Genomic DNA, 25023 nt, shown 5'->3' on the forward strand with positions numbered 1-25023 from the left:
TTACTTCTTTGGAGCATGCCTGACGGAAGACTACTCGACCGTCTGTAGTGAAGTGTCCATCTGTAGCAATCCATTTTCTCAATAAGTGCGATTTTGGCATTGTTTCGCTATACGGCAATTACGCTTAGAAAATACTGCAGGAACCAGTCACCACACACTCTGCTGGCTGTACTCTCTATGTTTTATTATTTATAAGTTTCATATTCCGTATTGATTGGATTCAATGTAATAGATAAGAAAAATGTTCCACTGATCAATACATTTATTGTGGATGAATTATTGCACTAGTACCGGTTTCGACCTATCTTGGCCATCATCAGCTAGCACACAAATTTACAGTCATGGGATAAATTACAAAGAATGTCTGATAAAAAATGGACGTAAAATATATTGCAGTATGTTGCGTTAAAATAGCTCTGATTAAAAGTAGTGATGGTTAGAAGAAACTAAAACCTATTGATTGAGCATGGACATGAGTACATAACACATTAAAATATATATGCCAAATCATAAGACACTAAAAATATATAGCACATTAAACACATTAAAACATGGTATATTTTAAAAACGTCTATTAAAATTTGAGTTCATGTTGCGTTGCATTCATTCTTCAATCCTCTTGTAGTTCTTGGGTTGATTAAGTTGAATATCGAGAATGTTCTATGGTTGATATACTTTGTATTGGTATGTTATAAGAACTCTTGTCAGTAAAATTTGAAAATTAAGTTGATGTAGCAAGATAGGTTTTAATATCAGAGTAGTTGGTCGTGACACTTCTCGTCTATGCACGTTATATGGTCGTTATCTGTAAAGAAAAGCTAATATGAGTATAGCGTATGTATGAAGGAATGCCTGGATGTATGTGTGAAATGAAAAAATACTTACTGTTGTTGCTGTGGAGGTTGTGTACCGATATGTTTGGATATTTGTTGTGCTCTGCTGCGAGTACGTCTGGGGCTCATGTGAGCTGTGTGGATGGATGTTGGTGGAGGGGATGGAGGAGTGGCTATTGTGAAGGTAGGGGTGGGGTTAGGTTTGTGATTCGTCGGTTTGTTATGACGTGTGTTTACTAATTTGAGATAGTCGTTTTTTATTGCAGGAATGACTTTGTCAAAAATGATACTGGTTTTCTCTGTAATGTTGTTAATGTTATGATTGGGGTTAGCGTATTGATCCAAAGTAATATAGAAATCTTCGGTTATGTTGAGCAGGGGGCCCTTAGAGTTTATGTTTAATATCATCATGTCATTGTTGATGTCTGTGAAGTTGTGCTTAGATTCTTCTACATGTTGGCCTATTGATGAGAAATGGTTGTGCTTTACTGCATTTACATGTTCATTATAACGGACGGTGAAGTTTCTACCTGTACGTCCAATGTAGCTTGTGTCACAGTTGTTACACTTGATGCGGTAGACACCTGATTGGTTGTATTTATTATTATTATTGACTGTTTTGGTGTTGTGTATAGTGTTGGTGCTGTTGTGTGTGGTTTTGAATGCTATTTTCAGGTTGTGCTTCTTAAAGATATTAGTTATAGTATATATATATTGGTGTTGTTGAAGGTAAATAGAACATAATCTTTTTTCGGTTTGGCTGTTTTGATTAATTTAGTTTTAGGTTGGGATTTTATTTTGTGGATTTTGTGATTTTGTTGACCATTTCTTTGCTGTATCCATTGTATTTGGCTATGTCGTGGATTAATTTTAATTCATTATTTCGATCTTCTATTGTCATTGGGATATTGAAAGCTCTATGTATCATACTATAATAGGCTGCTTTTTTATGTGTGTTAGGATGAACGGAGTCATTCTTTATGGTATTTAAAGTGTGTGTGGGTTTCCTATAGATCTTGTAAGATAAGGGAGTGTCATGTCTGGTTGTTGTTAAGTCCAAGTAATTCAAGGTACGGTTATTTTCTGTTTCTTTAGTGAATTTAATTTGGGGGTCTAAATTGTTAAGTTTGTCTAGTATAGTATCTGCATCAGTGAATCTATTATCTATAATTACGAAGATATCGTCGACAAATCTACACCAAAAATATATATTATCTATTTTATTAATTGACGTGTGTTCTAGGTGGTCGATATATATTTCTGCTAATATTCCGGAAGCAGGAGATCCCATTGGTAATCCTTGTTGCTGATATATGGTATCATGAAATTTGAAGTAGTTATTGTTTAAGGCGAATTTAAGCAAAATCACGAATTCTTCTATTTCTAAGGTGCTCAAGTTACTATGGTTTTTTAGGTTAGATTCAATTATTTTGACTGTTTGTTTAATAGGAATGTTAGGGTACATGTTTGTTATATCAAATGAAGTAAGGGTATGATGTTTTTCAATCTTTAGTTCTTTGGTTCTATTGCAAAAATCTATTGAGTTTTGTATCGTTTTGTTTGCTAAAAATGAATAATGCTTTTTCAAAAATTTCTGAATGAATTGTGATAACTTATAGGTTGGACTGGCTTTATAATTTATAATCGGTCTCATGGGTACATTCTCTTTGTGTATTTTAGGGTAGGCCCTTGCGGATGGTAATTGGGGGTTCATAGTTATAAGTTTAGCAGATTCTGTTTCGGTGAGAATAAAGTGTGTGTTCTTGAGTAGATTTTTTAAATTTCTTTGTATATTATTGGTTGGATCTCGGCGTTTAATTGAAAAAGTGTTGTCCTGGAAACATTCTTTAGTCTTAGTTATGTATTCATTCTTATCCATAATGACCGTAGTGTTGCCTTCGTCGGCTTTTGTTATTAGTAGATTGTTCTGTTTTATTTTGTTTTTGAGTTTGTTTAGGTTCGATTTATTGGTGGTATTCATGTTTAGGTTATTATTGTGAACATTATTGATATATTGCGGGATCTTTCTACTGATATATATTTTAATGTGTTATGTACTCATGTCCATGCTCAATCAATAGGTTTTAGTTTCTTCTAACCATCACTACTTTTAATCAGAGCTATTTTAACGCAACATACTGCAATATATTTTACGTCCATTTTTTATCAGACATTCTTTGTAATTTATCCCATGACTGTAAATTTGTGTGCTAGCTGATGATGGCCAAGATAGGTCGAAACCGGTACTAGTGTAATAATTCATCCACAATAAATGTATTGATCGGTGGAACATTTTTCTTATCTATTACATGGTACTCTCTATGAACGACTGGAGGCGAAACTGTTTACGTTCCTCCTGAGTATCTATCAGATGCATCAAGGAGCCACCAGATGTCACATATGTAGTGGGAAGCATGGGATGTGCTGCATTTAACAGTAGTAACATGAACTATCTCCGTCCTACTGCTTGTAATTGTGGTGGGAATAATTTTACAATGCAGGGAAAATAACATACTTCATTTGAAGAAGGTAAAACAGCTATTCAGGTTATTTTAGGTGTCAACCCCTCATTTAGGCTTTTTAGGTGCAATGAAATTCACATATTCTGCTCCAGGAAGTGTGAAACAAAGAAATATATAAAAATTTGTGAATTGAATAGCGAGGAAAAAAAATAGGTTAAAACCTAAAAATCTGGGCCGTAGTGATGACTTCCAGAAAATCCTTTAAGGCACGTCTCAACTCCTCTTCTTCACTTGGTTGAAGATACGTTAACTGGATACCTCCCAGGTGTACGTCAACTTCTGCATCCTTCTGAGTCCGGAGTTTTCCATCGTGATATAGATGTTGATTTCCATAGGGAACCTGAAATATTTGTCCCGAATGAGTAAATTTATAATACCAATATAAATGGTCCGTTATTGGGCATTATAAATTTTCCAGCTAACTCATTCCTGGTTGCCAGTGTTTCGCCCCATTGGGCTTACCAGTTTGTAAATAGCACACTCACCAAGACGCATGGCTAGTGCATACCATGGATGCCACTGCGCAGGCTACTTGGAGCCACCGGCAGTGCCAATGCACTATGAGAGACTTTGTCACAAACTCTGGGTGAATATTATCCCAGCCTGCTGCTTTGCCAGTCCTGGTTGCCTTAATTGCCTCATGCACCTTTCAATCTAATACCTTCTTCATTTTCCCTCTCTCCACTGTTATCCATTTCCATTGGTATCATGCTCGCCATTCTATTGCTTTCCTTGAAGATTGCTGAGTAATATTCACTCCACACTTCTAGGATGGCCTTTATGTTGGTTTTCAGCCTGTTGTTTTTATCCTTAATGTTTCTGATTTTCTTTCCTCTTTTCCCTTCAAGCTTTTCACCACATGCCATTTTCCTTATAACTTTCTTCTATTTCCCTTCTGAACTGTTCCCATGATCAGTTTTTAGCTTCCTTGACTGTTCTCCCTCCTGCATTTCTTAGTTGTATATACTGTATGTTCCTTCGTCTTCCTCACTTTTCGATTTCATATATCTTTTCCATGCTTTCTTCTTGGCTGCAACTGCTTCCTTTACTGTTTCGCTCCACCATCTTATTTCCTTTGACTCTGCTGATCCCGCACACCTCTGTAGGTACCTGGTTAATCGTCTCTTTCATCACCTTCCATTTGTCTCCCACTTTCCATACACCTCTGTGATTTTTCTCCTTCTGTATGAGTTTTTCACTCAACTTATTCTAATACCCACGTCACTTGGAGATGCAGATTCTTTCACTTTGACATAATTAATTTTGGTATATATCTGAACCGGGTTTCCATTATCAATAAACGATGTTCAGTGTTGAGTTTCGCACTGCGGCATAACCTCGCATCCATTATATCATAGTGGGTATACGTTGTGTACACATAGTAGTCTTTTGTACTTCGTACATTTCTGCTTATTGTCTCAAAGGTAATTTGCTGGATCTGTTTATGAGGGAAGAAAGAATTCCCTATTAGCATTTCATTATCTATGTAGAACTCGAGCATTCTCTTCCCATTGCTGTTCAGACTTCTCTCTGCCCCATACCTTCCCAAGCTTCCATGACCAGAACTTATCTTTTTTTTTTTCTCTTTTGGCTAGTGGCTTTACGCCACACCGACACAGATAGATCTTATGGCGACGATAGAACTTATCTTATTCCCAACTCTAGCATTCCAGTCCCCCATTATTATCACCGATTCTATTGTATCTCTAGCTTTGTCCAATGTGCTCTGGAGGGCAGAGTAAAATATCTCCTTTTCTATCTCACCACTATCTTCATTAGGAGCATATATTTTTATGAGAGCAAATTTTTTGTTGTAGACATGATACTGTATAGGCTTTTAAGCCTGTGCCATGTCAAGAAAATGTGAAATTCTTTACATCTCGCAGAGAACTGTGCCCTGCGTCATCAGAAGAAAATCTCGACTGTCCACGAGAAAGACATCTTAAGAAGTGTAAAGAATTTCGCCTTGTTTTCTTGACACAGCATAAGCCCAAAAGCCTATACAGTATCATGTCTATAAGTATGGGCCGTGAAAGCATCAATGGCAACATTTTGGTTATTTTCCAGATCCAGATCTAATCTCATTATCCTTTGGCTTACTGCCTTCCAATCCACCACTTTATTACTTAATTGTTCACTTGTGATAATTCTGACTCCTTTAGCTCTGCTTCTCTTATCTACTCCTGAATATCTCAAGAACATATCCCTGGTCCAGTTCCATCTCCCCTGTTCCCTTTTTTTCTTCACTTCACTGATCCCAAGAATTTCGAGTTTGTACTTCATCTCCTCCACCACTTCGACTTCCTTGCCTGTCAGAGAGGTAATATTCCAGGTTCTGATTCTCATATTCCGTTTTTCGCCAGTTCGTCGTCTTGTGATCCGTCTGGCTTCAAATCTAATATTTCTCTGAATTGTTTTGAAATTCACTTCATACAGGTAATTACCCCTGTGGTGGAGCTAGGACAGTGAGAGGGCTGCTCCCTTAAAGCCTCTCTCCTTGCTTGATTTTCTTTCTGGGTTTACTCCCATAGCCTTTGGGTCAAAACCTTATCCACAAGGCAGTGGATTGTCTCAGTTGATCCACGCGTGCTTATTTGGTATAACCTTATTCGCATCTGCCCTGCGTATCTACAGGAACTTCCCCTATCAACCATTGGGACGAGCCGTGTAGGGGTTGAGGCCCCCCATCCCAGTCTGTTCCCGGAAGAGTACTGACTGGCTCCTACTCAATTCAGAACAAGTCCCCAACCGGTACTAGACCAGGCATGGGCATGAGTAAACACAACAAAATAAATGCAAGCCAATATAGAGAACTGTTTATAATTGTTAGCTGTGGCTCTCCCAAGTGGCTGCAACTGCTTTTCAGCATTTATCTAGAATGCATGTATTATGGTGCTCTTTGTGACTTTAATTCTATATAGCCATTTTGCGGAAAGTTTTGCTTATTAATCGCCTCTTATCCATGGGTACAGTGTTATGAAACAACATGACTGTCAATATCACAGCAATGAGTCATCGCATGGAGGGGACAGTGAAGTGACGTGACAACCCGTCTGAACGCCAGTTCCAGGCAGCTGCATCCTGAAATATCAAACCTATTTGATTTCTGGTGCACAGCGAGTTGCATGGTGAAATGCTTGGCAAGATGTGCAGCTTCAACATTTTTCGACGTATTTGCTACTTTTGGTTTGTTCCCTCATCTCCAGTTGCTGAGGTGAACAACTTCAATATCAAATCAGTGTTTTCCGGGCTTGTAGGCCGTGGTCCAGGAGCATGCGATAGTCCCAACGTTTATTCAAAGACTGCGTTCGGCATTGTCAAGGGTGGTTATAAACTTCATTTTACTTTGTCCGTATTGAAGATCTACTTGTGATACAATTCCTTTAGTTTAGCCAATTGCCACCTTTTCAATACAATATTTACATATTTACATATTTATTATGACAAAAAGTGTTAACTTAAGACATAATTTTATTGTTGTATGACTTTTAAAATGTTATAAGATTGTCAATTAGTTTTATAGGAGTAATCTTGAACCAAAAGAATTGTTTTATGATCTTACACAATCTTAGATTAATGATAGTTTGGCTGATGATGCTCACGAAAAGGAACGAAACATGTAGCATGTAAACATCATAATAAATATGTAAGTTTGTAATATATTTTTATTGTATTGAAAAGGTGGCAATTGGCAAAACTAAAGGAATTGTATCACATTGTCAAGGGTGTCAAAAATTTCAAAAACATATCAGATGTAATGTTTTTTCAGGCGTTTGCTCTATTAACCAGTGTTTCGTCTTAGGTCTGACACTAGACTTATCAGAGTGGGATGTGTCAGACCCTACCCACTGACGCTGGGGTGTATGCAGGTGGTTAATAGAGCAAACGCCTGAAAAAACCTTACATCTGATATGTTTTTGACATTTTTGACATGCTGTATTGGTGAAAAAATATCCAATTCCCTCCATGGGAATTTAGAATTGTCAAGGGTTCCGACTGACTTCAATAGCAGCAAAGCTCTTAGTGGAATGAAATGGTGGTGTAATTCCATCTGGTCCGCCATGCTGGGGTACGGTCACTGATTGGCTGTTCTTCAGCCATTAGTTGAAGCATTAAGGAGTCTGATGTACATTGACCTGCCTTGGTGGAGACAGGCAACTGATCGATCATCCGTTTCTTTTTCTGTTCTGCCTTGGCCATCGTGCCCTTCAGGATTTAAGGCTTTCAGGACTGGAAGCCAGGCTTTGTTTACCCGTTCAGATTCCTCCGTACGGTTGAAGCTGTTGGTGTAAGATTATAAGAAATAAATTGACAAGAGGGTTCACCTTTTCAATACAATATATCAAGTAAATAACATTACATGACTTGGTGTGATTCAGGATTTCAGTGGTTTCCCTCTGTAGCTGGGTGTGATAAGAACAGTAGTTGACAGTACTTTGGTGTCGCTGTACTGTATGTCATGGCCTGCTAGCAGCTAGTGTTCAGTGACTGATGATCTGTCTGCCTGTCCCAGCCGGCTATGTCTGTTGTGCTCCTTCAATCGTGTGGTGATGCTGCGTTTTGTAGTGCCTATGTACACCTGGCCGCAGCTGCATGGGATCTTGTAGACACCTCCTGTGGAGAGAGGATGGCGCTTGTCTTTCGCAGACCTAAGTAGTTCCTGGATTTTCTTCCTTGGCCTATATGTGGTTTTAACCCCATGGGACTCCAGTAGCCTATTCTGTCAGTTGTTTTCCCAATGTATGGCAGAAAGGCTTTAGCTGCCCCCTTTCCTCTCGTTTCTAGTTGTTGGACGTCCGGGATGGATTGATCGCTGGATATCTTTATGGCTGTATCTGTTAGTGAGTAGGGCCATATTTAATGAGCAGTATTTGAATCTTCTTACACAAGGGTGGAATATTTCTTACACTTCCTGACGTTCTCCAGAACAGCTTGACATTTGCCAGAACATTCCCACAGTCTTTGACATAAACCAGAACATGGTAAACAAGGTTTCTTTCTGGCGTAAGCAAGACATGAGATTCACATAGCCAGGCCTGGCTAGACTGCCTAGGTACTGTCTGTCGCACCATTTGCTGATGGTTTGAATCCACCTCCGAGATATTTTTTGTTTGTTTTGCAATCAGAGGTTTGGCTATCAAACACACCTGTTCGTGTGTGGTGTCAGTTGTGCTGTTCATTCCTTTGCTATGTATTCAACAGATCTGTATGTAATGCTCCTAATTTGCAGTGAATGGAGATTGAACATGCTGAAATTACAACGCATTTACCAAGAGAGATTTCCACACAGACGCCAACTAGCTGCAGTTACTTTTAGTAATGTGAACTGCTTTTTGCATTCAACAGGGTCACTATCCGACTGCCTCCGGTTAGAGAGGTGCCTGTGAATTCTGGAGCCAGTGCAGAGGTTATGTTTAATGTTATCATGGATAACTAGCATGCAGGGACATTGGCAGTGGCACAAAGAAGCTAATATCAGCCAGTAGTCTGTAGTATGTATCTTGAATGACAGTAGTTTTCACTCCTGTCACTTGCAACTACACCACAAGTTCCATGCGGCAGATTTCATAGCTCAGGTCAACTTTTGTGAATGGATACTCAGGCAAGTGGCAAATGATGGTGGTGTTCGTTTCAAAAATCTTGTTTTCAGACGAATGACGGTTTCAGAATAATGGTACCGTTAATCGCCACAACATGCCTTATTGGAGTGTTGACAATCCCTACTGGATAAGAAAGGCAGCATTTCAGGTATGATGTGGAGTAAATGTTTGGTGCGGTATATTGGATAATGACCTAATTGGCCCACAAATCTTTGAGGGCCATTTGCTTGGAACTTGCTGCGTACATTTTCTCTGCAAGTAATTACTGCTATAGTTAGAGGATGTGCCTCCAGGACAGCGTGTTACCAAGTGGTTTTAGTATGCAGAATTCAGCAGTCGTTCGCAACCACCTGAATGCTTTTCACCTCGGTCAATTGATAAGATGGGGAGGACCTGTCCCTTAGCCTACCGTATCACCATTTAAAACAAGTAGTCTGTGCACTACAACCAGAAGATCCTGAGTTCCTCCAAAATCTAATTACAGAGTCCTGCTGATCCGTTACACCTAACATGCTCCAGCAAGTCAGTCGCGGTTTAACGGTGTGCTGAAATGTGTATTAATCAAGGTGGTCACAATCTCAAGCACATAGTGTTAACAAACCTGTGGTCACATATCTCAAGTCCCTTCCACTGGGCATACTGTTCTTGTTCAGACCTGATCTTCAAATGGCCCTTTTCAGGGACACATAAACATCCAGTCACTGAAAACATTTATGTGAAACAACATGCCTGCAAAGTAAGGCAAATTTTTTTAAAAGAACTTTCTAAAGAACAGTACCTCCGGGTATTCAAACCGGCTCGCACTTTGTCCGGCCCTTTCATGACTTCTCTTCTGGTTCCAACTGAGCTAACAAGGGACCTACGTGGTCACTGGAAGATTACACACTATGCAGTGCACTTGGTGTAGACCTAATGCACTCTTCCACATTTATAAAGGTTTCATTCTCTGTTGCAAATTGCTAATGAGTTCATTCAACAGCGCTACTCCTCCCAAATCCATGTCATAAGGCCACCAGAGTTCCATGGGGAGTACTCTATAACATCCGTAGTTTATGCACACTGGCATGGCCTTATGTTGTAAGTTGTCTTTACACACTCGCTCACTCACTCACCCTCACTCTCTCTCTCTCTCTCTCTCTCTCTCTCTCTCTCTCTCTCTGTGGGTGGGTGGCCTAAAACTACATTCAAAATGGCAGAAGACTTGCACTGTATTTTGATAACAGTGAAGTCTGATAAATGTGAGAAATATACAGTACCATGTGCTCGTTCTTTTTTCGAGCGATAATGCATCTCAAAGCTGCATTTAGATTTTACATAAAATTTGTAACATATCTATGGAGCTGGCTCTTGGGTTATTTATTCATCTTTAACCTTTATTGTTTACTGACATATCTCCAGCAAGTACATCCAGTGCCTCTGCAGAATGTTAATATCATTCAAAGTGACTGGGTTATATTATTGCAAATAAGAAACTGAAACAGAATGCATTGGATGCGCCAGTGTACAGCGGAGCAGACGTCCAAGAGGATCATCCCGGGTGAAACACCTGCATCAGCAGGCTGGTAATTTTATGATTAAAAAGGCCTGATAAGGTTGAATACTTCAGTATTTGCAATTGATGAAATTAAATTATAGTTTTCCTCCAGGAACTTAATGTTTGATAGGTATATTTAAGTTTTTCCACATTTAAAATGTAGATGTATGTTAGGTATCTTGTGGAACAGTGAATATGTTTTCTTCTTTTTTTCTGACATAGAAAGTATTTATTTTAAATATCGCTTGTAGTAATCATTCTGTAAGATTCTGACAGTTATGTTTGTTTCTAGGCTGTGTGTCAGAAGGTGGGGACATTGGAAGCTCTACAGGAGAAGTCCGAACACGAGATACGGATTATTTTAAGTGAAAGAAATGCAAGAGAAGAGGAACTTTGTCGGCTGAGTCGTGCGCTTCATAATTTAAAGAAATATACTGGTTAGTAGACGTTGTTTAATTGTCACATATTAAATAGTTGTTGTTATTATTATTATTATTATTATTCTGCCTGCTGTCATTTCTTGATGGATACAGTAATTTTGCATCCATCTCTTGGCACAGGCCAGAGTAAAGTGTAGCTTCCACCGAAGTCCCAGTCAACATCCATGGCTGTGACAATATGGAAGTTGCTGGGGTACGGGTAGTGCTGAGTAATGACATTCAGAGCATGACTAGTGCATCTGAGTGTTATGAAAGGTGCTGCTCATAGGGTCAGTTGTGCTGCAATAGTACTTTCTGACCCAGTGAGGAAAGCAATGGCAAACTACCTCACTCCTCATCTTGCCTAGTACGCCTCATTTTAGTGCTGCCATTGGTTTTGGGGGTTTCCTCATAACCGCATAACCTTTGGTGGTGCTATTTGAGGATCCAACCAGCCTCTGGGCTGATGACCTAACAGACATTATTATTATTATTATTATTATTATTATTATTATTATTATTATTATTATTATTATTATTATTATTGCTTTTATTAAGATAGACAGTGCTGAGAACAATACTGTGGCCATTGTAGTTATTCTAGATCATGGTAGGCAGAGTCAAGTAGGCTCGCAAAAATGTCACGCTCTACTACTTTCCTCTTAGCTGGATTTGTTCATTGAAATTTCCAACATTTTACTACTTCATTAGTATCAGTTGCACCAATAACAGGGAGATTTCTATTTACTCAATTTGCTATGCCTTTCCTTTAGCCTGTGTGCGAGTATTATGAATGAGAATCTGTTAGCTTATGCATGAAGTTTATTCCGCTAATTAGTAATCATATTTTGAAATATGCAAATTAAATATTCCCCCCCCCCCGTCAATTGGATTGGTTCCTGGTTGTTATTAGTCTAGGTCAAATGACCTTCAACTGTTTTTCCCTCGTGCTTTCCCCTCACCATTCATCGGATATTAACATTATCAATTTCTGGAGAAAATAAACCTATTTCTAGAGCTATATAAACTTATTACCAAGGCCCCACATCGCCGGCTGAGCAGTAGCCTGTGACTGGGGAAGAGATGGCCATGCGCGTACCGCCATGTTAAGGGCATACCTGAGCTCGCCGTTGAGATCGTAGCATGGAATACATGCATTAATTGACATTAACACATGCATGAAATCACCTGTCAATGTTATCATTATTTCTATGACACGGGATAACATATAATACCATTATAAATGGTCCGTTATTGGACATTATAAATTTTCCATCTAACCCATTCCTGGTTGCCAGCGTTTCGCCCCAGTGTGGTAAGTTGGGCTCATCAGTTGGTAAATAGCACACCCACCAAGACGCGTGGCTAGTGCATATTGTGGAGGCCACTGCGTAGGCTATTTGGAGCCACCGGCAGTGCCAATGCACTATGAGAGACTTTGTCTCTTTACTAAAAATTGATGCCTGCCTGGCCATCAGATGATATAGATGTTGACTCCCATAGGGAACATGAAATATTTGCCCCGAATGTGTAAATTTATAATACCAATATAAATGGTCCATTATTGGACATTATAAATTTTCCAGCTAACTCATTCCTGGTTGCCAGCATTTTGTCCCAGTGTGGTAAGTTGGGCTCATCAGTTGGTAAATAGTACACCCACCAAGACGCATGGCTAGTGCATACCGTGGAGGCCACTGCGTAGGCTATTTGGAGCCACTGGCAGTGCCAATGCACTATGAGAGACTTTGTCTCATTACCAAAAATTGATGCCTGCTTGGCCATATAGATGTTGATTCCCATAGGGAACCTGAAATATATGTCCGGAATGAGTAAATTTATAATACCAATATAAATGGTCCGTTATTGGACATTATAATTTTACTCATTCAGGACAAATATTTCAGGTTCCCTGTAGGAATCAAAATCTATATCATGAGATAACTTGGTAAGAATGGATGTTAATTAGGTACATCGAAAATATTTTAAAAAGGGACCGCAACAGCAAACAGACGATCCGTACGGATATTCTCGGCGGATTACAAACCAAAAACACTGTATTGCTAGCTAATTTTAAATCGCATGCCAGGCAGAAGTTGCATATAGGGAAGTAATCCGAGGTCTGAAGTGGTAAAAGTGGACCACGAAGTGTGAAAGTCTGTGTGTTCCTTCACATTGATTCTCGATAAATGTTTGACAATGTCTCATTAAGGCCTCAGGGAAACTTAGCCATTCCCAATTAATTGATAATGAAAGACACATCCTACACCAACTACCATGCACACACAAAAACTGTAAACATTTTGCATTGTTATTGAACAATCAAATTAAATTAAATTAAGAGAACATTCCCCGAAAACAGAGCAATCATCTTATGAAACTGATAACCTTAACAGGGACAACGTAACTCACAGGCTTGTAATAAGGATGTTATAGACTTGGTTCTAGTAAAAATGTTTGGAATACCACATTTAAACCTTCTTTCACTATAAAACAGCTGTGAAAAAGAAGAAATTGCCAGGCTGAGTAATTCGGTAGTTGAGGTGCTGGCCTTCTGGTCGCAACTTGATAGGGTCGATCCTAGCTCAGTCCGGTGGAATTTGAAGGTGCTCGAATGTGTCAGCCTCGTGTCAGTAGTCCTGCGGGACTAAATTCCGGCACCTCGGCGTCTCTGAAAACCGTAAAAGTAGTTAGTCAGACATAAAGCCAATAACATGTTGATGAAAAAGGAGAAATTAAAATTTACAGCACCCATAAAGAATTTTTCAGGTAATGTTTAATAATTTGATGCAATACATTGCCCTAAAACTAGACAGGTTTTATGAAGCTTTATCAACCACATTTTCTGGATTCTAGGCCCATGTTTTTCCAATTATTAGTACCGGTACACAGTTTGTAAGAAAAATAGGTATGTATTTCTTCTTCTTCTTTTTTTTTTTTTTTTTTCAAAATAGCTGTTTAGTTCTTAAGAATTACCCCTCAATAAATTGAAGTAAGGTCAAGAATAAGAAGCCTACACATTCAAAATTCCATATCCACACGTTCCCTGAATCCACCATCCCATAGCGTGCTTAATTCACTATTATGGTATTTGAAAATAAATTTCATAACAGTTCAATTTCCACTCACTTATGAGAAGACACATCAGATTCCTCATGGTAGCGATCTGTACAATTAAGAGCTCCACAAGGGTTCACCATCCTCGAATTATTTTCCACTCCACACGTAGGGCCTAACTTAACTCTCCTTTAATACTGTCCTTCAATTTAACTACTGGAAAAGTTCTCTCTTATTCGCTGAAAACATTTGGCAATATATTATCACTCCATCACATAAAATGCTACAACATATCCACTTACCAACACGATTCAATATGAAAGCACGCAAGGAACTGTAAACATTATCACCTGAAGGTCATGTGTTCATAGCTGAAGTGCCCACAACATGGGAATGCGTGAAAGTGTTCAATATTCCTTACAGCATCAGCGCGCTCTGTGAGCCTAAATAAGTAATATTTAAAGTCTTTGATCATTACAACTAAAGAAAATCTAATTTAATTAACTCTAGCCAAGGATTATGCATCTATACTTGATTTGTTACGCTTCACATTGAGCATTCAATGTGTCACTTGGGAATTTTAAATTGTGTGCTGTTATTGCTGTTGGATTTGGCATGGGTTTATTATTTGGTCAGTTGACATCAGTAGGTCATGGCTTAAACCATTTGTTTGGCTAAACAAGAAATGTTGGAAGGTTAGTGTTAGTGTATTGTTTGCATGTGATTGTAATTGTGTGCATTTTATTCATAATGAAATTTTGGTTTCATTTGTTTTTATGGACAGTGCTGCCACATGAATACAGTTTCATAATGGATATGAAATAGTGTCAGAACTATTGCGTAGTAATATGAAGTCTGAGAAGTTAGAAACATGAGTAGGGATGGGAAGAGATGTGGTTATGAAGAGAGTGAATGTGAAGATGGTGTAAGTAATGGTGTTATTTGTAGTGTCCTGTTAGTTACTACAAGACTCTATTTTGAGAAAGCTCTCGTAGATTCTACACTTGAGCATGCAGTGTCAGAACAGCAATTGAAATAGTACAGCCATTAGAGTTTTGCCCCTTTACTCTGTCCACCAAACTAACAGCTGTCTTGGTCATGTTGACTTTGAAGCAAAACTTGTATGGTTGTGGAAACGAATGACTTGCGTAACTCATTCCGAGAGAGATAGCGCGCAGAACATTAGCAGAAGTATCTTAAGCGATAGAAGCGTTGCGAACTGCATACCTTTCTTTTGTGCTGCCCGTAATATTACATAGCCTCCTTCTTGTAATCCAATTACAGTAGAAAATGTGAGGAAACTGAAGGGAACCGAGTGAGTGGCTGCACGGTTTTGGTCACTTAGCTGTCATATTTCATTCGGGAGATAGTGGGTTCGAAACCCCCGCCCACCCCCCTGTTAGCAGCCTTGAAGATGGTTTCCCATGGTTTCCCATGTTCATACCAGGCAAATGCTGGAGCTGTATCTTAATCGAGACCATGGTCTTTTCCTTCCCACTCCCAGCCCTTTTCTATCAATCATTGCCGTAAGAGCTATCTGTGTTTGTGCGATGTGAAATAGAAAAAAAAAAAAGTCCTGAAAGGATTGCATTGCTTGTGCAGACTAATTGCCAGACCAATTCCCAGAATAAATAGACTTTGTAAACAGCTCTATCCTTTCTTGAAAAATCTCTTTCAACAACAGCCAGAGTTGGCCTACACCTAACCCCTGTTTTTTCACCGGGCGACTTGGCCGTGTGGTTAGGGGCGGGCAGCTGTGAGCTTGCATGGTTTGAACCCCACTGTTGGCAGCCCTGAAGATGGTTTTTTTTCATTTTCACACCAGGCAAATGCTGGGGCTGTACCTTAAGGCCGCAGCCGCTTCCTTCCCATTCCTAGGCCTTTCCTATCCCATTGTCGCTGTAAGACCTATCTGTGTTGGTGCGACGTAGAGAAAAAAAAAAAAAAAAACAACCTTATCAACCACCTTTAGCTGTTGTAGGCTCTGTCCTCTGATGTCAAGGTGTATCTGTCTTTTCCCGTGCAGTATAAACAGCATTCCAAAGTGTCTTTTACTGTCATGCTTCACAGCTTGTGAAATGACTTTCCTTCCTGAATTCTGTCTAGAGTTGAACTACTCTGTTTGCGTTAATGTGTATACAATTATGTACAGTAAATGTGTGTTTTGTGTACATGCACAACCTTACACAGTAGCATGGTTACGGTTAAAATAAACGTGGTGAAGGGATGTAAACTATAAAACTTTTTTAAAAATATTTCCTGTATTATAGTGTTCATGGCAATATTTACGAATTTCTTGTTATTCCGATTTAAACTTGTCCCAAATAGTGCAAAACAAGGACATATATACAATTATAATACATGTTTAACCCCAAAATACAACATTACTTTTATCACTCGTTAACAAAAGCTAACACCTCTAGTTATTACACCATTGAGAATTACTCAGCGATGTCAGAAAGGATTGATAAAAGTATCATTTATAACGTAATTATACTGTATTTGTGTGCAACAAATGTCAATACTTGAAAACTTTTAGTCTAAGTTTGTGGGTATATTTTATGTAACTGAACATACTTATAAATACATGTGGTTTTATTTTAGATAACTACAGCGTGAATTATAATTATTGATGAGAAATTAGAATCAGTGAATAAAACCCACCAAAAATGACAAATGGAGGAGATAGGTTACCTAGAAGTATAATGGACAGTAAGGGAAGTAGATGAAAACCCAGTTGGCAGTGACTAGAGTTGGTCTTAAATGATTGAATGATAAGTGTGTAACTAAACAAGGACACAAAGCTAGTTGCAAATAGATGATTGTAGAGGCGCATAGTAAATTCACTGTAGTTTGTTGACCAAACGTCGAAAGACATAACAGTCCATAATAACTGATTTTGTGTGGCTGTTGCTAGCTTCTGCAGCTGTAGTAAGGCAGACCCTCCGATGAGTGTGGATGGCATCTGCTGTGTATGCAATACTGTGTGTTATTATGGTGGAGGAGTGTTGTGTGTGGTGTATGAGTTGCAGGGATGTTGGGTACATCACAAACACCCAGTCCCACACCAAGGGAATTAACTATTTCAAATTCAAATCCCTGACCAGGCCGTGAATCGAATTCAGGGCTCGCCAAACCAAATGCTGCTACATTGACCATTCAGCTAAGGAGCTGGACACATTCTGTAATGATCAGGCCTAGGATTTATATGTAAAAAAGTGGCGAAATACGTGCATACATATAGGCTAAAAATTATCAAAACATGGAGTGAAATATGGACTAATTTTTAAAATAAAAGGTATTAATGTGAAGAATCTTGAAGTCATGATACGGAAGCTGGACCAAGAATGCCATCTTACAAAGAAACACAATAAGAGGACTGCGAGTATAGGAGCCACGTTCAGACATTACAACACAGTTGTTAAACTGAGGGATTATATGCATCAGAAAACTTGACCCTGAGTAGACAGGGACAAGTCACTCAACTGGAATAAAGGGAACACAGGATATTAAGGAAGATCCTAGGTAACAGATGGGTCGACGGGCAGGTATGATTGAAATCTGATAAAGAGGTATAGAGTATGATAGAACCAATCACAGTATCGATTAAGAAGAAAACAATGATACTCTTTGGACACATTTTCAGGATGTCAGATAACCGACTAACAAAAAGAATATGGAATTTCATAAAAACAGTGTGAACAGGGCCATGGTGGTTCCAGAGATGTGAAAAGGTATCCCAGAAGCGAAAAAATTAATAACGGTCAGATTTAGGCAGATGGCAAAGAGGTACCAAGGCTTTAAGATGGAATCAAAACGCAAAAGATGGAGGGGACCTCTACCCGAAAAGTACAAGAAGGTGCTGGCTGATTGTCTCATATACTGGGAGGATGTCAAAGATGGAAGAAAATATGTAAAGAATAATTATCTATATTGCATCAAATTTTAATACTTATAAAAAGAGCACAGCTAAATATCCATTGATTAAACATGAAAGCCACAAACAAAAGAATTAAGTTACAGAACAAGCGTTTAACCTTTTTGATATGAGTCACAGTGGGATGAGTGACTAGACCAAAGCCAGCTAAAAAGAAAAAAGTATGTGTAGAGCAGAACTTGCTTTCTGTATTTGATAGAAATACTGTACCTGAATCTAACTTTGAATTAATAACGGTAGTAAAATAAATTTTTACTATTTTCTGAGAAGAATAACTTAGAAACCAAACGCATCTGGAAGATATTTAAAATAAAATGTTAAATTATGTAAGTATATTAAAGTTTTCCTCAAATATGTAAAAACATATACTAAGACTGGAAATATGGACAGATATGAAGAATTAAATATATTTTAAATCACTCCAAATACCCTATTTTTTAAAGATATGACAACATTTTGACTGTAGCTAATGTGAAAAGAAATATGTATTTAGATAGAAATACCAGGCCTGGTATATGATGTAGTTATGTGCATATAAAGAAATAATTGAACCTCATATTTAGAGAGAAAGATGATTTATTATTGAATCGTCAACTTCCTGAACTTGCAGGTTGCTACTGTGGGCATAGTGAACTACAGTAATACCATATAGAATATAGTCCTACATTGCTGTAAATTTTATAGTCTCTGTGAATGCTTTGTATAGTGCTAGGTAATACTAACTGTAGGGGTGGGATTGTACAATTCCTTATTAACTACAGATTACATTTCCATTAAGTATTTCCATTTTTTGGCAAGCCAAATTACTACCAGCACTTCATGACGAATGCTAATACCATACTATGTGCTCCAAGCATCATCCCAGTTGCTTCAAACTTGTATAGATGGTATTTGTTTTAGTAGAAGGGGACTGTCAGAATGTGTTCTTTTTCTCACTGTCGTCTTCTTCTGGTTGGCTTTTATGATTCTCAAATCTAATGATGGGGTCATATTATATAGCCTCTTTCCTTACCATATTTTCAAGAGCAGTCATGTCCGTGTGTTTAATGCTGTCATTGGATGGTATGCCATGGACGTCTTCATAAAAGTATAACCTTTCCTTCAAAGTTCATCTGCCATTAAATATCTTACTCAATGGTACTTTACTATGCAGGCATGATCCTAAGACGTGAGCCAGTGTTTCATTCTTTCTGTGGCAATGCTGACAGAGGTTATCATCCAGACACCTACCTGGCACCTTCTTTCTGCAATGGCATTAGCCATCATTTTAATTGCATCCTACCATTCACTACCCTCCGTCATAATGTTTCATCCAATTATTGGCAGGCAGTATATATTCCTTATAACATTCAACTCTTATACCTTTGTGAGGTAGAGAATTTGTTAGTCATTTCGTGGTCTTTAAGCTTGTGGCATATTTTTCTTGTATCATCTGACTATTTTATTGATTAATAATTCATTAGCTATGTTCAAAGAACATAGACAAGTTGATATTTAGTGTAATGGCTCCCGACTAGCATAAACATGTGTAACGGCAGCAAGCATTAAAGTGTTGGAGTGCTTCTTCTTACGATGCTGTAAGAAGACCAAGGCCTTTATATAACATACAATTTGGGATGTTGGTAGGCAACTTCAACATTTCTTTCTAGGACCTCTGTATTACATACAATTGAGAAATTTTGTGGTGGGCTTTGCACTGTTTTTAATTCAGGTGGACAGTTTAATATTATGATTTAGAAGAACAAAGGGTTTCCTGCAAAGTTATCTGCTGGAATCTGGAATAAATTACTTATTTGTGGTGTATTACATACACTTTAGGATTTTGATGAGTTTTAGTAACAAATGATTTTTACACAAATAATTCCACTCACAAACTGAAACTAATCCACATGGCAAGGATAAATCTTTCGTACCTGTTAAATATTTCTTTTTCTGAGATTTTTTACACATAGCAAATCTTTGTTCAAAACCATCTAGGCTCATATTTCTTGGTTTTATTGCTTTTCCAGAGGTATGTATGCTATTGCAAACTTCTTAGTTGTTCTTTCCAAGAAGAGATCTGTGTCCATTTAATGTTGTTTTCAGCTGTCTGATCTTTTCAACACAGATATATCTCTGGGTTGATGGCATTTAGATGTTGATTGTGTTGCTTGACTACATGTTATTTATACAATTTGTTTACAGTGATGCATTGTGTGCATTCCTCTAGTCATGTATTGGAAATGGCTAAGTGGCCTAGTGAGTGGTCCTGAGAATCGGGGTTACCGTGGAATAGGTGTGGGCAAATTGGGAATCGGGACATATCTCACGCCATGACCCTTTTTCTCAGGCTGCTAAGACTACCCCCTTGACTGGTGGTCCCTAAACCATTAGAGGAGATATACTCACTGGGACTATGTATAACATTAACATCCAAATTCCCAGAAATTTACTGAGCATGCTCAGAATGTTTTAAATAAGCCTCAGATGTATGGGAGTGACAGTTCCCCTTCTATTTTTCAGGATTAGGATTCCTTGGGAACAGATAGATTAATGTAATGGAATTCAATGGGTTGTATAGAAGAAAGGAAGCAAAACTGGCTTAGTCTGTGAAGAGGATGCATTTGGATGTGTTAGGAGTATATGATATTTGGGAAGGAATAGGATATTGTAAAGTGTTCTTAACAGGTGTTAAAAGGGAAAATGTAGAGTATGGGATGGGGTTGTTCATCAGGAAAACACAGCATGCAATATTTTCTCTTGGGTGCATATATGAACAAATGAAATGTATCATTTTCGCTGTTAGAGAAGCAAGGACGAAAACAGTATTTGTGTATTCATCATGTGAGGGAGCTGATGAGGAGGTAGACAAGTTTTGTGAAGCACTAAGTGACATCTTAATTGGGGCTAACAACAAGGATAAGATAGTGTTAATGGAAGGGTAGGGGCACCAGAACTTTAATAGACTATAACGTAACTGACCTCAAATTCTGAAAATCTATTGAGATTGTATGGGTGTACCTCTCTGCTGTGAACTAAATATCATTTGAGCTGGGCTGAGTGGCTCAGACGGTTGAGGCGCTGGCCTTCTGACCCAAGCTTGATAGGTTCAATCCTGGCTCAGTCCGGTGGTATTCGAAGGTGCTCAGATAGGTCAGCGTCGTGTTGGTAGATTTGCTGGCTCATAAAGGAACTCTTGCGGGATTAAATTCTGGCACCTCTGGATCTCTAAAAACTGCAAAAAAAAAAAAAAGTAGTTAGTGGGACATAAAGCAAATAACATTAACTAATTAATTACCATTTGACCTAGGATAGGGACATTGAAATTTGTCTGCAGATGTATAAGGGTAGAAAATCTCCAGGATAAGAAAATTAGACGTAGAACCATAAGATCAGTGAAAAGTTCCAAAGAATAGATTAATTAAGTTTAGGATAACTCCAGAACAAGGAAGTTAGATGTGTGTAAGATCAATGAAAAATTCCAAAGAATAGATTAGTTAGGTTTAGGATACAGAATTGGTGGCATACAGGAATACTGTAGTAGAAACAGCAAGGGAAAGTGTAGGCGAGAAGAGAGCTTATGGCAAGTTGTCCCAGAAAACCTGTCCCACGACTACTCGCCTTTGGGCCCAGGGAAAAGACGTCACATGCACACTTACCGCACAAAAATTGGCCATCGGTAAAGATGACCTTTCAAAATGCTTTTGTTTCAAATAGGATGAATTATTCTGAAGGTGGTAGGATTTCAAGTATCATCTCTTTGGCCACAGTTCAAGAATATCCTTGCGTTTCAAGAAGGTACAAAATTGAAAGTTTCTTTGCTGGCTGGTTTTTGTGCAGTTGAATGTAGAACGTAGTCCCAATGGATATTTCATCCCTAACAATAAATGAGGTGAATGAACTTGCCTTCAATACATATTTGTATGAAAATTTAATACTTAGAACATATTTCCTGCAATGGCTTGACCCAGGGCATAAAGTTAGTCCACCTCTTCATCAAGTTCCTTGTTTTCTTCATACTGACCAACAAGTCTTTCCATTCATCTATCTGTATCTTGGTGCTTTTGCTAGTTCCTTGGAGAGTTGTGAGTTTCTAGAACCAGGATTTTCTTTTTTACTTTCTTGTTTACTTCCGCAACTTAATTCTGTAATTTTTCAAGGAATGCCAAAATGATGTAATTTTTCAGTGCGATGATTCAGTATAACAAGGCATTCCTCTACTGGGTTTGTGTGATTCTGGGGAGACTAGTCACCTTTCGATCACAACAGTTCCTTACATTTAGTGGGAATATAGGTGCCCTATGTCATCGTTCTGTTCACCTGCCTCATATAATTTTCACTGACATGCTCGAATACAGGGGCAAGCAATGCTTTCGAGGATTGTCTAAGTCAGTCAAAAATTTGAATCACCTCTGCTCCAAGGGCAAGTAGAGAATGGAACTTTCCATGAATTTCATAATTTTCTTCAGCCATGTACACCTTAGCAAGTCCTACTGCCTGTACTTTCTGCTGCAAGGTTTGACTAAAGTTGAAAAAACAGCCACAAGTCTTGTAATTTGGGAATGCTGCTGTAATATCATTCATAGGTGCAATTTCATAATCCATAGAAATAAACCCAGGATATACATTTTCTCCAGAGTCTGATGTATCCACAAAGACGCACACAAAATGCTGTCAATTGTGTACACTGCTTTATTTACAAGTTATTTCCACATATTCACATGCACTTATTAGCTGCCATCACAAAACAAAACACTACTACGAAGAATCAGAAGAAGACTGTTACAGATGCATGTCAACTACCAACCCAACAAAACCAGTTCACATACTCGACTTCAGACACTCGGTTAACATGACTTCCACACAAGTCTCATTGAAACAACTCAACTCCACCATCAAGACTGGCTCTTTATATACGTTGCCTGGCCAGGCTTCTAGAAGAATATGACTCACCATATTTTCTCATAAATTCGAGAGTCTCCAATAGCCTACTTACAATGTATGGAAGTTTCTACGTAATTCTAGTCACACATAGCATTGCTCTGGACTTATTTCAGTGTGTTGCACAATGTTACATTTGATTATACATCATATATACAGGTAATAATAAATTATATACTATTAAATATGTGTTCTTACATTAGATAAACTCAATATATATACAGCAGATGTTTCATGACATACATAACCTCACAAATAATACGATCATGATTATACGAAATAAGGTTCGTACAAAACTACGTAAATAATAACAATAATAATACTAAATGGATGTAAACACTTCATAGCCATACCTTATGAGTCATAATAATAATCATTAAAAAAATATTGTTTGCATTATTTACCCATGGGTTAAAGAATATTGTTTCCTAGTTATATTAGTCTGTTACACTTGCATCAAGTCTTTCAGCTTCTTCATGTAGGATTTCAAAGACCTTGGTGTACATCTCTTCTATTTTTCTTACCATTAAAACCATCATTAGTAGGAACCATTGTCCCTGAATATTCCCATGGGTTTTATAAAGCAGGCTTATTAATTTGAGATAAGATTTGAAAGTTCCGTCACATAACCAGTATGGGCAATTGCTTAAATATTGTAAATGAGTTTGTGTTGCTTATACCACCAATTTTCTTTTACAACTAAACTTTGAAAGCAATTGCTTGCCTTTCCTGTCCGTTTTATACCTGTCAGGAACATCGGTAAAATCTGTCAGAGATTTTGGGTTTGGTGGAAGATTTCCTTCTCTTACTCTCTGAATCGTTCACCGCATGGATTCCATCTTAGGTACCTTCCTTTAAATTTCACTAAAAGCTGAATTATTATGAATTATTGCAGCCGTTGCTTCATTTGATGTCCCTGCCTCTTCCTTCAATGTAGCAACAACTTCCATTACTTTACATCTGCCCCAATCTGTCCTGTGTGTGTTTGTGTGTGTGTGTTCGGTTTCTCTGAGTATTTTCTTTGTGTTTCTGGCAGTGTGTGTGACAACTGAATATTTTACCCCCATAACACATCTCCATTGTTTTTTAATCATTATTCTGCCTCTACTTTGAATACATACACTAGCATCAGAAAGTTTAGACTCACCCATGAATTTTCACTTACCATGAATGATAGGGGCTATTTGTTGAAAATCAACATGGAAATACTTATGTTTTTAGAACTAGTTTTATTACACGTTTCACTAGATTTTCCTGTACACTGATCATTCAGAGGGAGCTAGAAACACAAAACATCCTAAGCAATCACACTGCCTGTTCATCAATGTGTCCACTCCTTGCTTCGATTACTGCTTTACAGATGTGTGGCATTCTATCTGTTCATTTTTCCAAAGTCTCGATATTTGTATATCCCCAGGTTTCTAACAGACATTGTCACAACCCATCCGCACTGCCTGGTGCATTTCTTTCACTTTCCTTTCAAGTTCTTTTCACAAAAGTTCAATAGATGACAGATCGGGTGATTGAGGAGGCCAGACCATTAATTCCAATTTTCCTTCAGCTTGTTTCCTTTCCAGATACTGCTCCCACAAGTGGGAGGTGTGTTTAGGATCATTGTCCTGCAGTAGAACAAATCCTTCACTAATCAGCTTCATTCCAGATGGCATGGCATTGCGCGAAAGGATACGATGATATTGTTTCTTTTCCAGTATTCCCTCTACTTTCACCAAATCACCAACCTGATTATTTCCAAAACATCCCCAAACTATCACATTTCCTCCTCCATGCTTCACAGATGGAATTATGCAGGATTCCATAACCCTTTCGCTGGGGCGGCGGCAATTGGAACCAAATTTTTCAAATTTAGATTCATCCATCCAAAGCACCCTTTTCCATTGTTCAGTGGTCCAGTTAGAATGCATTTTGGCCCATTGTAGCCTTTTCTGCTTATGTACCGTTTTCAACAATGGTTTCCGTGCTGCTACGCGACCAAACAATCCCGCCTCAAGCAGACGATTTTTCGCTGTTGTCACAGTCGCAGGTTGTTCTTGTTTTATTTATCTCTGAGCAAATATCTACCGCTGTACGCCTTCTGTAACGCTTGCTGAGGATTAAAATACGGTTATCTTCAATTTTAGAGGTCTTCCTTGGACGTCCACTGCATGGTCGATCGTCATGAATACCCGTTTTTCCTCTCTGCG

General features: G+C 38.3%; 1 protein-coding gene across 1 annotated transcript in view; it reads left to right on the forward strand.

The window, feature by feature from the left end:
• ksr (kinase suppressor of ras) overlaps positions 1 to 25023 on the forward strand; it is a 509869-nt gene that overhangs the window by 29902 nt on the left and 454944 nt on the right. Inside the window, exon 3 of the mRNA XM_067141756.2 lies at positions 10782 to 10926. Within this exon, the coding sequence (XP_066997857.1) occupies positions 10782 to 10926 (145 nt within the window). The remainder of the gene's footprint in view (positions 1 to 10781; positions 10927 to 25023) is intronic.

The sequence above is a fragment of the Anabrus simplex genome, chromosome 2, assembly GCF_040414725.1.
Source record: "Anabrus simplex isolate iqAnaSimp1 chromosome 2, ASM4041472v1, whole genome shotgun sequence".
NCBI lineage: Eukaryota > Metazoa > Arthropoda > Insecta > Orthoptera > Tettigoniidae > Anabrus > Anabrus simplex.